The 13568-nt window shown below is 39.9% G+C and overlaps 1 protein-coding gene across 2 annotated transcripts; it reads left to right on the top strand.

The window, feature by feature from the left end:
* The first annotated feature begins 5720 nt into the window (after window positions 1–5720).
* Window positions 5721–13358, top strand: rad51ap1 (RAD51 associated protein 1). Of its 2 annotated transcripts, none has more exons than XM_005923590.3 (9): window positions 5721–5984; window positions 6079–6125; window positions 7298–7427; window positions 10548–10654; window positions 10737–10820; window positions 10906–11043; window positions 11130–11315; window positions 11396–11551; window positions 11650–13358. In XM_005923590.3, exons 1-9 carry the CDS (start codon window positions 5968–5970, stop codon window positions 11775–11777), a joined length of 993 nt encoding a protein of 330 aa, XP_005923652.1. In that variant the 5' UTR covers window positions 5721–5967; the 3' UTR covers window positions 11778–13358. The 2 variants fall into 2 exon arrangements, with proteins under 2 accessions (XP_005923652.1, XP_005923651.1); XM_005923589.3 differs by having other exon boundaries at window positions 11393–11551; window positions 11650–13349.
* The last annotated feature ends 210 nt before the right edge of the window (window positions 13359–13568 follow it).

Genomic DNA, 13568 nt, shown 5'->3' with positions numbered 1-13568 from the left:
GTTCCATATTGACATGACAGCATTATACACTGACCCGGTACCACCCTAAGGAAAACGCCCGTGGAAGTCAATTTATCTTACGCATTTCATAAGTTCAACTTCCTTGCAATAACCTGGAATCTGAATAAACCATGACTACCCATGGGTTGGAGATTTGAGCAGTAGTAGTAATGGCTAATGAGCAGAAATAAGAAAAAGCCCGGTTTGCTTTCCTTTCTCTAAGCTCATTTCTTTCTGCTACAGTCAGCTACATCCGTCAAGTCACCGATCTTTCAAAAATATTTCACCATTTTCTAACCCTCAAGTAGACAAATCTAAAAAAACAAAAGCCACACTGTCTGCGATTATGTCACCTCAGCGTAATTACCAGTTTCTAAACTGTCCAACTTATAATAAGTGTTCCCGTCAATATGCAAGTCATAATTACCACTATAAGTAGTTTTCCAAGAAGAGCCCAAAGAACAGACTCACATGCATGTTAGGTTAATTGGTGATTCCAAACTGGACATATAGGTGTGGATGTGAGTGTGACCAGTTTCTTTCTTGGCCTGTGCTAGACTAGTGACCATTCCAGAGTAATGAGAAATAGTCTCACAAGCATAGATGCACTGAAATATAAAAGATATGGTGTCAATTTGTGACCGGATAGTATGAAAATAAAGCTTCATAAAAGCCATAACCTTTGTGTAGATTACAAACGATTTATGTTGGCTTTATTTCTTTAAAGGTTTGCAAGCCTTTAACATCCTCTAACCAACACTGCCTGATCCTTTAATCCTGCAATGCTTTAAACAATCATAACTTTTAACTGGACACACTGACATGTCAGTTTGCCGTGTCAGTGTGCGCAACCTACATGTCCTAAAATCTCTTCACGATTGTACCTCGGCGGCCTCTCATCTCCCTTGCAATTAGCTTTGTGGCCGCCGCATGTGTACACCAAAAAAAAGTGAAAATTCCCGTGAAAGCATGCAGTTCAGAAGACGAGGTCTAAGACAACAAACTCCGGAAGCCACTGATTGACAGATCTGTCTGCCCACTCTGATCCCCTGGCTAAAGCTGTGGCTGCTGTGGCAGTGCTGTGGTCGCCGCCGCTCCACGTCTGAAGATGCAAGGCCATTTCTAGGTTACAATAACAAACAGCACTCTGACACAACTGCAACGCCGGATATCCGAAACACTAAGAGCCCATCAAGACAAATTTAGTTTGAGGCTTGTAACTAATTGGTGCCCCCGACCTATGAATGTTCTCTCAGACAGAGCATTTTGTCCCCACGAGCACCTAAAAATATGCCTGGTTTGCAGCATAATAACACAGCTTGGAAGGACAAATAACCTCCTATGGAGTACTTCTGTTACATTAACAGCAGTACTCAATCATATTCATGCACAACACTATATTTTTTCAACGTTCCTAAAATATCTTAATAGTGCAGAAGCAGTCTAGTTTCTCGTTGCCCTGTGAGGAATGTAAATAACAACACTGCAGTCTCCACCTGCGGAACAACCATACAGGGGCATGGGTGCAGGGCTCAGAGAGCCCCACACAAACTACCACTCTGAGATGCTATAGAGCGCATAATGATGGCATTCACATCAGTGGTTGAGGGGGGGCGGGGAAACTGCCTCCTGACCACTTCCAACAAACAAGCTGAAATTAAGACCACTGATGACCTCATGGATGCCAACTAGGCTAGTAAACCCAACTGGATGCCTTGGTCCAAAATAGCCTAGTAATGCTGCCTAGTGTTGCCAGAGAAAGAAAAAAAACAATCTTTATGAATTTTTAAATATGTTACATAATCCACAAATTAAATCTAACAAGGATTAATTTGCATAAGTAAATTAGAGAAACAGTTACCCCAAATCCCCCTTGTCCCTCTGGACCTCGTTACTCATGTCTTTCATGCATAGAGCCAACTGCTGTAAAATAGTTACTCAGTTTGGGCTTTGTTACAGGGTTTGTTATGAATTAGAGCGACTATAACTGCAGTCTAAAATGCAAAATAATTATCTTTATGTTTTACATTTTTGACATTTTAACCTTGAGATTAATTCACAGACTGTACACCACTAAAACATGCACAAATGTGCAGTATTACCTTTTTTAAAGACAAATTATCATCACATAGCTTAACAATATAAACCCATATAACTGCCACTAAACTCACTAACAGGATATTTCTACTTTTACTTTAGTTTATGTAACAGTCTTTCCTTCTTTAGCGGTCATGTGACTTTGTTTGGGAACATATAGGATTTAGACGTGGTAATTTTAACTGTAGCAGCATATATTCTAAACATTCCCTACAGTTATAAATGGATGTATACGTGTAGATGTGCCAGAGAAACGTGACTGTCGTTTCAGGATTAACTTCGGCATTTTAAGAGAATGCAGGGGTGTGCTCAACCTGTCATTAGTAGCACCGGAATAAATATAATATAAGCATGTATATATGTGTGAATGGAAGCGTTATGTTGTGACCGCAGTGTTTGCATGACTGGATCTGATATTTTAGTCGTGGCTGTAGGCAGTGCTGGAGGAGTTTAGGAATGCGTGACCACAGGGCCTTTTGGCCCCGTGGATGCATGTTCTCCTCCCTTGTCTGGGTCCAAAGGAGTGGACCATCACATCCCTGGTTGTTCCTCAAGGTCCACTGTGTGACAAACCGCAGCCGACAGCCACCCACTCACAAACTAGAAAATGACAACCCTCGGGACAGCTGCCCTTCTCTTGAATGTGCAGTAAAAATGGAGGGATTTTACTTTCATTGCACTTTAGAGGGAGCCGTGATTGCTTCCGCCCTGAGTGTGGGCGACTGAGTAGCAGAGGACATGTCAGGTTCATGTCAATCAGCCAGTCAGAGTCTGTACCTCTGTGAACCAAGACCAGAAGGCATTATGCTGCCATCTGCTGGTAACTTGTCTGACACGACTGATACTGTCACTGCTTGCAAATAAAGAAGCAGAAATGACTCCTCAAAGTTAACTTTCATACAAGATGATGGCTAAGATGCAATCCAGAAACCACAAGTTTCCAGAGAGATGTATTTGATCTGAAATATATTTAGCACAGATGACAGTTTAAAAACACTTTTTTAGACCATTTTAAAGATATTAGTTACATATATTTTTAAGTAAGTGATGTTTATTTCTTCATTCTAGTCCCCCACACACCTACATCTGCACTTGTGCAAACTTAGGCTTGGCAGCCTGGTACTGTAGGTGTGGAATGAATAACTACTTTAGACTAATTTGGCATATTAAGGGAAGCAAGACACAAGGTGGCAGGTAGCATATGTTACACCAAAGTCTCAAAAGCTAAAGTTTCAGATCCTAAAGTTTTTGCTTAATTAAGCGCTGATCTTCTGCATTAACCCCGGACTAGACTGAACCAGTTTCTTATCTAAATGATTTATTAAAAAAAAGACGTTTGTCAGCTCTCTGTAGCAGAATTCTTCAAATTGTTGCAAGTGCACTGAAAAAGAAAAACGTTAACCTAAGACTTCCTTTTCAGGGTAAAAATATGGCTTTTGTTTGCCTGTCTGTCTACTGGATTATAAAATTCACACAAACTGATGGAAAAGTCCAGGTCACTATATTTACTGTAAACCTGGGTCATTTAGTCTTGGGCTTAGAGGGGCAATTGTGGCTCAAGAGTTGGGTGTTTGTCTTGTAATCGGAAAGTTGCCGGTTCGAGCCCCGGCTCAGAAAGTCTCGGTCATTGTGTCCTTGGGCAAGACACTTCGCCTACTGGTGATGGCCAGAGGGGCCGATGGCACGATATGGCAGCCTCGCCTCTGTCAGTCTGCCCCAGGGCAGCTGTGGCTACAACTGTAGCTTGCCTTCACCAGTGAATGAATAGTGGTATTGTAAAGCGCTTTGAGGGGTCCCAAAAAGCGCTATATAAATGCAATCCATTATTATTAACTGTAATCCTTGATTAGTTCTCGCATATCGAATTTTGGCTTAACTACACAATAGAACCACAACTGCAGTCTCTGAGTTCCTTTCTATTAATCATTCCTAAAGACATAACTAGATTCCTTATTTACTCTGTGTAGAAAGTAATTTGTTATATTACTTACTCGCTGTAGTTTGAGTTACACCCCAGTATCAGCTGTCATGTACATGCAAGAGCAAAGATCCACCTTGTAAAAAGAAGGAAATACAAAAAATCCCTCTTTTTCATTTCCAGTTAATACTTGTACAGCTGCATTGTGTGTATATATTTATTTATATTTCTTCATACATTCTTATATAGTTCTATACTGTGTATTGTGTATTTTGTTGTACAGTTATTTTATTTTCAACTTTAATTTATATATTTTATCTTATTCTTTCCCAGTTAAATTTACCCTTCATTCTAATTTGTGTTGTACAGTTATTTCATTTTTAACCTTAATTTATATTTTATTCCTTCCTAGTTAAATTTACCCTTTTTAATTTTTCATATTTATTTCCTATCTTATTCATAGCCTTTTCCTTTTTTTCTTTAGGTCACGAGCAGTTGTCTAAGCATTTCACTGCATATCGTACTGTGTATGACTGTGTACGTGACAAATAAAATTTGAATTTGAATTTGACATGATTCTTCCGATTCATTTAACTGGAGACAAACTGGTTGCATTTCAACCTGTATCTGAAAGTCTCGTACTTACAAAACAAGAAAAAAAATCCAGCAAAGATGAGATACGCATCTGGCCCCTCATTTGATCCACCTACTGTTCACCGAAGCCTCATCAGAAATGGTCTCAGTGAAAGGGCAGCTGTATAAGGCTATTTTAAGGAAAGGAAAGATGGAGAAAAGGCTGAGGTATGCCAAATTACAAATAAACTGCACTAAAAATCAGTGACAACAGGCCTGATTGAGTGATGAATGCAAATGTGAAATTTTTGTCTCAAATTTTTGGAACTGTTGTCAGGAGGTTAAGACTGAGGTTCAACAGTGAGTCTGCAGCCATCTGTAAAACAGTGGAGGCTGTAATGGTTTAGGGCTGCATTTCAACCTGTTGGGGATCTTGTCAAAATTGATGGACTTATAATTGCAGAAAAATACTGTCAGATTTTGCAATATCATCTGGAAAGCATCTGCTTGGCAACAGCTTAATGTTTCAGTATGGCAATAATCCCAATCTTACCTAGATAGAAAGGTCATGGATTCCCAGAGCCCGGGCTAAAACATTACTGAAACAGAGTGGGACCAACGAAAGATAGCTAACATCCAAAGAAGAGGTTTGAATGACCTTCACAAAGCCTGGAGAACTATTCCCGAAGAATAAACAAGAAAGATTGTCTAAGAGAGTTCAGGCTGTGTTGAACAAAGGTGCTCATACCAAATATTGATTTTCAAACTCTGTTTTTGCCTTATATACGGCATTTGCACATGTGTTTGCACATGTTTTAATAAACTGATGTATCTATTCACATTTCACATCAAACTATAGAGAAAAATGAGGTGGCACAAGATTTTTGCACAGTACCAAGCCATTTAGACGGGCGAACTTAGCAAAGCTGCACCAAGCTATTTGAGTGAAGCAGATTCGACACCTTAAAAAAACGAGTTAAAAAGAAAAACAGAAAATTATCTATTGCTTTCTGATTATTTCTGATTTGAAAGATTAAAACAGGTTGCCGCAAACTGACTCTTCTTCTGTATTCTTTTGTTTTGTTTAGAAATAAACGAATCTGCTTCCGGTTTCCGGTAGATTGGTAAACAACTGACGTCACTTCTGCTCCGTTCAGGCGGGCTGTTTGAGAGCTCGGGGGACCGACATACCTCACGTTAAGCTTGTGTAACTAAAGTTTTATAGTTTACGGATAGTCCAGTTTACGGATAGTTCACAAAAAGTGACACCTTAACTTTGTTATCGTGTGGAGATCGAAAGCCTTCACGCAGCTGGAGGGAGTAGTAGTGTTGATTAGCCGTATCAATGCGGTTATTGTTAGCTGACTAAAAAGCGAGCTATGGACCGACCATCTAGGTAAGCTACTGCTTTTGTCGATGCCTGGGTAACCTAGATCTGGTGATGCTAAAAACTGTTTGTTTGTTGTTGTTTTTTAATTGTTGACACACAGGAAGACAAAGACTGTGAATTACTGTGAGACCAAGGACTTCGATGATGGTGAGTAAAATTGAAAATCTGTTATCCTGGCCCATTTGATCCACAGTGTGATAAAGAAATAGCAAAGCATAGCATATCATGTCATCATTTTATAATCTTACATAAAGCATTTACACAAGGACATGTAGGTTCGTTCAAAAACGAAATTACACGCTTTGAAATTAGTCTTTAATATCAAAATGTGTGTAATATACTAAAGATATGACTGCTATTCTATATAAACAGAAAAATCTTGGCAAATTTACACAAGACAATTTAAAGTGCTTTACAGAGGATAGAAACAGAGAAACTAGATTAATATACAGTCACTAGAATGTGAGGGTAGACGAGTTTAAATACCCGGGGTCAGTTTTCTAAAGCAAAGAGAGGTGAAGAAGAGAGTGCAGGTAGGGTGGAGTGGGTGGAGACGAGTGGCTGAAGGGTAGCAGCAAGAGTGAAAGGGAAGGTTTGCGAGATGCAAGTATGGTTTTGACAGGAGTTGGAGTTGATGATGCTCAGATTTTTGTTGGAGTTACAAGGATGGATACAATTAGGACCACATCAGTCCAGCTCTGAGGTCTTTACACTGGCTGCCTGTCCGTCAGAGGATAGACTTTAAAGTTATGATGCTGGTCTATAAAGATCTGAAAGGTTTATCACCAAAATACATCAGTGACCTCCTGACCCAGTATGAACCTAAATCCAGGTTGAAGACTCACCTGTTCTCAGCTGCATTTGAATAAAGCACCAAATCCACACTATTTTACTTTTAAGCTTAAATTTCAAAACTTACATTTTAACTACTGATTTTATCTACTGTTCCCTTCTTCTTCTTCTTTTCCATTTTAAATCATCCTTTTTATTTGTTTTTGTTTTTTAATGTCTCTGTAAAGCACTTTGAATCACCTTGCTGTTGAATTGTGCTATATAAATAAACTTGCCTTGCCTAGATGTCTCATGTTAACTTGATAAATCGCAGTCACTGCAGTGGTGCTATTTCGTGCAAGACAAAGTGGTGTGATCAGGAAAAAGACATTGCAACAAAAAACGTGTTATTAGATACTGTTGCTTTGCAGAAGACTCTTAAATTCCAGGAAACCTGTAGTACAGTAGGGTGCACATGTGTAATCCAAAGGACTCCCTTTCCAGTCTTAACAATGGTATCTTTGTCCTTTGTCCTCATTTTGTGATAGATGAGGATTTTGCCTGTGTGAAGGCCCCACCCAGCAAAAAGGTCAGGGAGGATGTGAAACAAGAACAGAAGAAATCATTAAGCAAGTCCTCCAGTCAAGAGGCCACCTCACAATCAAGCCAGAAGAACAGGTAGGTGGCGAGTTAATCTGACACTGGCTGTGACAGTCAGGTAAGAGGGCTCATGAAACCTGCTGAGAATAAATGTTACCAGTTTTACTGCTGTTTAGTTTGTTTCCAGCAGAGGGCGCGCCACTTGTGTATATCCTGCAATATTGGGAAGTTTTGCTTCAGTCCATTAGGCAGCTACAGGTTACCTATCTACCTGCAGGGGGCGGTGGTGCCACCACTCTGTGGGTTACTCTTGCTTGTGCTGCCCTTGGTTTTAATCCGCTATCTGCTAAGAATGAAGTTCTAAAGCACAAAAGAGCTGAAGTGAAGCTGAGCATTAAAAATAATCAAGTGTCCACTGCAGCCACTGTCTTTGCTTTTCATCTTGTACCTTTGCTTTTCTTTTTTTGCGTTCCTTTGTCGCTCCTTTCCCTGTTTTGGCCCACTTCTCAGCTCGTCAGCATTTGGTTGATACACACCTTGAGAAGCATGAAGTGGGCATGTATAGGAGTGTGTTTGCATTGGTTACTGTCAGTAGGCAAATATCTTTACAAACAGACACAAGCACAGTACCGTAAATGTATGATAATGGCTGTACAGGAAGAGTCTGTATTAATGTATTCGCGTATAAGAACTTTTTTTTTCATACCGGAGAGAGTTTAAAGATAGAGTTACAGGCAGCAATGTTGAGAACAGCATTTAAAGAGGATAGGTTTATGTAACGTTTTCATCGTAATCTGAGAGTGCTTCTGTGCTGCAAACAGCCTGTTTCAAACTAACCTGCACACCGACCAAATTCATAGTTTAACATAATTCATTTTGTGCGTCATTGTCTAATGCAGCCATTCCCAAGCTTACGATGGCCGCGGTCCATTTTGAAGCCCAAAAATGTTAAGCGGCCCACCCAAGCCTATGGTCGTCACATGGCCCTGTGCAGTGTTTCCTTTTAGCTGATCCTCTGAAATTACAGCTGGTAACACTAGTATAGTTTTTGCTCACTAACAATGAACTATAAGATGCATTCAAGATCCAAAATGGGCCCAACATTTAAGAATAACGTCGTATTTAGGTCAGATTCTTGGCTTACCTGCACTACCTTCAAGGCCCACGAGGGGGCTGCAGGACACACTTTGGGAAACACTGGTCTTATGGTTTGAAATTCAATTCAATTCAGTTTTATTTATATAGCGCCAAATCACAACAACAGTCACCTCAAGGCGATTTATATTGTAAGGTAAAATACTAACAAGCTAATGTCCACATTTGCTTATTTTAATCTCAGTCATTGTGGCCCATGACAATATTGCACCACACGATGATTAAAAGGATTAAACTCACAGATTTTTGGTCTTTTGTTGTAGGTGTAGATATGATATGTAAAGAAATACCAGTCCAAAAGTAAAGCTACTCGGGTCTAGCGCCAATGCATTAATAGATTTTCAAAATGGGTTCATATTTTGTTGAGATGAGTAGCTAAGCGCTGGAGATAAGCAGTGGAAATTATAACTTTGTTCAAAATTATGTGTTCATGTTGAGTTCATCACTGTTAGTTTAGATTGAGTAGGGGTGGGCGGTATAAATGGTATACGGTAGAAACGATATAAATTTGGCCAACAGTAGAGATTTTGACTATACCGCTCTACCGCGATAGCGCATGTTGATGGTGTCATCAAGCTGCGCCTTTTTTGGTCGAAAGCATTGCAGCGGCTGCAAACAATATCATCTGCAAATTATGCCGAGCGACAGTAATCGCAAAGAGACGAAGCACTTTTGGAATATGGGGAAAGCCAAAAACTGCGCTTCCTCCACTTCCGTACCATTGATTCATTAATGCTGAATTCTCTCGCAGCTGCTCTGTTCCCATGTTGTTGCAGTATATGAATGACTAACTTCGTATTGTGGATGGATTATCTCAGTTGTTCTCCTGACTGAAGATTGCCGTGGGCACCTCACCCGTGCCAAAGCGCTCACAGGCGGAGGATAGTCCTCCCCCAGCTGCTATCAGGGCAGGAGATGTTCACACCTATGCGTCCAAACTGCAAATGAATCGCGCATGAGCGAAGCCGCTGCTCCCGCACTGACTGTAACGCAGTCAGTTCTTCTTTTACTGTTATGCAGTTTTGTGGATCACAAGGTTTAAAACTACTAATAAACACACACCCACACACACAAAGTAACTCCACCAGAGCGCCAATTTCGGGTCACTTTTGCTGGTCCAAGCCCGGATAAAGGAGCAGGGTTGGAATTGTGACATTAAAAAAACAATAATTCCTAAAAGAAATTTAATTTGTAGTTAATAAATTCTAAATGCATTTAGGACATTTTTTTACTCACTTTCTCTTCCACAATGTTATTTCTCTCTCCAACAGCGTAGGTTGCAATTACATTAGCATGACCTATTATGCAAATTAGGCGATGACGTCATTTAGCGACTTCTAGCGACTTTTCGGTCAGCCAATAGTGATTTTCCTTACTGAGGAGTTGGCAAAACTGCGTGAGGCTCCTGACTACGGCAGCCGTAATGCTCCAGCAGTCCATCAAGCCATACCAAAGTCGTACTAAAACATTTTTTGACAGATTTCTATGTGCCGTGTACTACATAAAACCAGTTCGAGGTCAGAATTCATGCACAAGGCACACTGTCGATCTTTGAGAAAATGAAAGGATTTTAAGTGTGCCTTATAGTGTGTAAAATACGTTACACAGAAGAAAAGAATATATCGCGATATATATCGTTACCGCACATGCTTCAAATTATACCGTGATATGGATTTTAGGCCATATCGCCCAGCCCTAATTGAGAGGTGCACTGGGTGTGCTGACAGCTTGAAAGTAAGCAGTCACTTTTAAAGAATATACTGCAGACTGCGTATAAATGTTTGGGTTGAAGCCTCGCTGTGATGCTTTAACTCATTAAGGTGGTTGAATAGTAAAGCCATTCAAAGTCACTGATAAAATGATGACTGGCTTATCAGTGGGGATAATCGCTAATTTAAAACAAAATGTTGATTATGCTGAGTTAAATAAAAAAATGTCACCAAAAAGTAGTCTTTTCTTTTACATTTTTATCAGTTGTATTCATTAGAAATGCTCAGAGGTGAAAATCTCTAACATGGCTTGAATCTTGATTCATTTGTGCAGAAAGCCACTGGACGAAAAGCTGTATGAGAGGGATCTCGAAGCAGCCATCACGCTCTCCATGCTCAATAATGCAGGTGAAGTGAAGGACCAGTCTCATGTCAGTAGAGGTATGATTTGTTCTTTAAAATGATCAATACATTTCATGTGATCAAAAGGATGTTGGCTTAATTTCTTGATAAATTTATCCAGGAGATGTCAAATTTCCAGTAGATGAAAACACAGATCCAGCTTCTCTGCTCCTGTCCAACTGCAGTGTGGATGGTGCAGTTATGGGTAAAGTCTAGCAGCTTTATTTATTTATGTAGTTGAAGATTTGATTTCCTTCCCTAGGTTTAATATCATTATGGGTTTTCTTCAGGTTTGGACAAAATCACATCAGAGAAAGGGTCGCCTGCCCCTGCCAGGCAGAGAAAGGCTGCCTACAAAGCTACTGAGGAGCTGAAAAACAAGGATGGTGATGATGATGATGATGACTATCAACCCAAACTGACACCAGGTTACTTTGCCATAACTTTTTAAGTAGTTGTATCCATTTTTTGTCTTTCTTTTTGTGTCTTTAAAGTAACAATAATGCTTTTGCAGATTCAGAAAGCGATGAAGATTTCAGTGAACCATCTGAGAGCGAAGATGACGAGTTCAAAGTAAAGAAAGCAAGCAAGACTAAAAAGAAAGAAAAAGCAACAAAGAGTGAAAAAAACAAACAGATTCTTGCTTCTAAAAAAGAAAAGCAACCATCAAAACCATCAAAGCCTAAATCGCAAGCAGCAGGTAAGCCCATGAGGATCATCAGCTTTTGTCTGCGAATCATAATTTCACATTTGAATGAGTGCTGTTCCTTCTCACAGCAGCTTCTACCCCAGTGACAACACCTCCAACGGCCAAACCTGCCTCTAAAAGACCTGCGTCATCCTCCACAGGCTGCACATCGAAGCATGCAGCCTCCCTGAGCCCAGCAGCCTCCCTGAGCCCAGCAGCGGGAAGAATGCCCAAGTGGAACCCACCAGGTGCTGAATGACTGAACAGCAGCACAGCTGGAACATGTTCCTGTAAAATTAACTCAATTGAGCATATTTATCAATTTATTTCTGTTTTTTCCTCCCAGCTCAAATTGGAAAAAGTCCCTCCACGTCCCAGAGTCCAGCAGTGAAGTCTCCCGGTCAGGGTCTGCGGCTCGGGCTCTCCCGCCTCGTTCGAGTCAAACCTTTGCACCCTAGTGTTGCAAGCCACTGACTGAACTGACCTCAGAGGTCAGGTCATGTTGTGTTTTTAAAGTTTTCAGTTATTTTTACGCAGAGACTTCTAAATATTAATTTCTATTAGTGTGATACAAAATGCACAATACTGAGAGGGTCTTCACCTTGAAGCTGATGGAGCTTAAGGGTGTCCTCTTACCCCTGGATGCTGTTTGAGGTTAAATTCTGAAAGTGTGAGTTCATGTCTGAAGTGTCACTTTTCTTTTCTTTTCTTTTTTTTTTCTTTTTTTGGTCCTGAATTGTTACCTGACATGTTACCTCCACTCAAAGCACATTTTTTGTAAATCTTGTACATACATTTAAATAAACATATAGAAACAGGTTACATGCGTATGCTATCTTTCCACACTTGTTAACTTTTTTTCTAAAACTGCACACATTTAGCCAAAAATGACTGACAGAGCGCCTCATAACCTTTTACATAATCCTCTAGAAATGCCTGTGCATCAGTCGTGCATCATTACAAGTTAGTACCACTGTATTATTTATGGCTACAGCAAGCTGGAATATCTTTTGAAAATCAATGTCATATATTTACGATAAACACTGCCTGCATTGTGATAAAAATGTTGTTTGTAATTCCTTAATTCCATTTGCAGTTATTTTGTTTCACTAGATGCATAAAAAGAAAGTACTTTATTGCTTTACAGGCTGCTGGATCAGCAAACTTCCAAAACCTCTTTTATAGAGGTGCTTACCGGTACATTAATTAAGTGCAGCTTCTACTTTCCCTCTTACTTACTTTGAATAAATAAGAGTGTACTACTGTATGGTTTCACATGACTATTGTTCCCAAACTGTATTTTATCCTCATCCTCTGCCATCCACTCACAAATGTGCTTGTTGATAATTGTCTGTGCACATGCATCATTGTTACAAAGGTCACCACAGAAAGAGCATAACTCTTCTGCTGCCAGCAAACTACTTACTAGTAGCATAAAATGCAACACTTATCTCAAGGTTTAACCCTGAAACAAAGCACAGCACTATAGCTCTACTAATTGACCCAGCCCTTATACTTTGGAGGCTGATTCCCGAGTGGAGCCTGGCTCCTTGGGGAAAATGAGTGTCGGCTGAGCTCAACAGCGAGGCAACACACACTCATACAATGTGCAGGCCTGCTAGGGCAATAACAAACAGTCACGTGTCAGTGCCTCTGGGACTCTGAGAATTATGGCTGAAAAGTGAATACACAAAGGTGGATAAACTTAACACCTCCATAATCTACACACAGGATGCCTTTCCTAACCTTCCCTGTTCAATGTTTACCAAATATATTAAGAAGTCTTTAACATCCAGTATACCAACCAAACAGAAGCAGTATTGGCTTAAGTTCGAATACCAGGAATTCAAAGGCACAGTTGTAATACTGCTATGACAACAATAATTTGTATTCTCTTGTGTGTGGCAGTTTTAACGATGAAAACTAAACCAAAAATAAAAAGAAGCAGTGTGTCGATGAAGCTAGTCACGTGCACAAGTGTATGGACAAAATCTGCAGTGCAGTTAAAATGAATGAAAAAGCAGCCAATGATAATGAAATAAAAATATCCTTTTTTTCTTATTGGATGTGATATTTTTTGACATTGTTGGATAAATCATGGTCACACATAAAGAAATTGTAACTCCTTAGATTCCTAACTTGCTCCTGCTTGATTTTTTTAACTCACTTATTAGCTGGCTTTTTGGTATTTTTTTCCTTATAACTTGCAGCAGCAAGCCAGAGGCATAACAGGATACGGGTGAAACACGACACGGATTACTCAAA

This window comes from Haplochromis burtoni, unplaced genomic scaffold, assembly GCF_018398535.1.
Source record: "Haplochromis burtoni strain Fernald_Lab_line unplaced genomic scaffold, NCSU_Asbu1 Contig_49, whole genome shotgun sequence".
Taxonomy (NCBI): domain Eukaryota; kingdom Metazoa; phylum Chordata; class Actinopteri; order Cichliformes; family Cichlidae; genus Haplochromis; species Haplochromis burtoni.
This window is presented reverse-complemented; position numbering and strand designations above follow the sequence as displayed.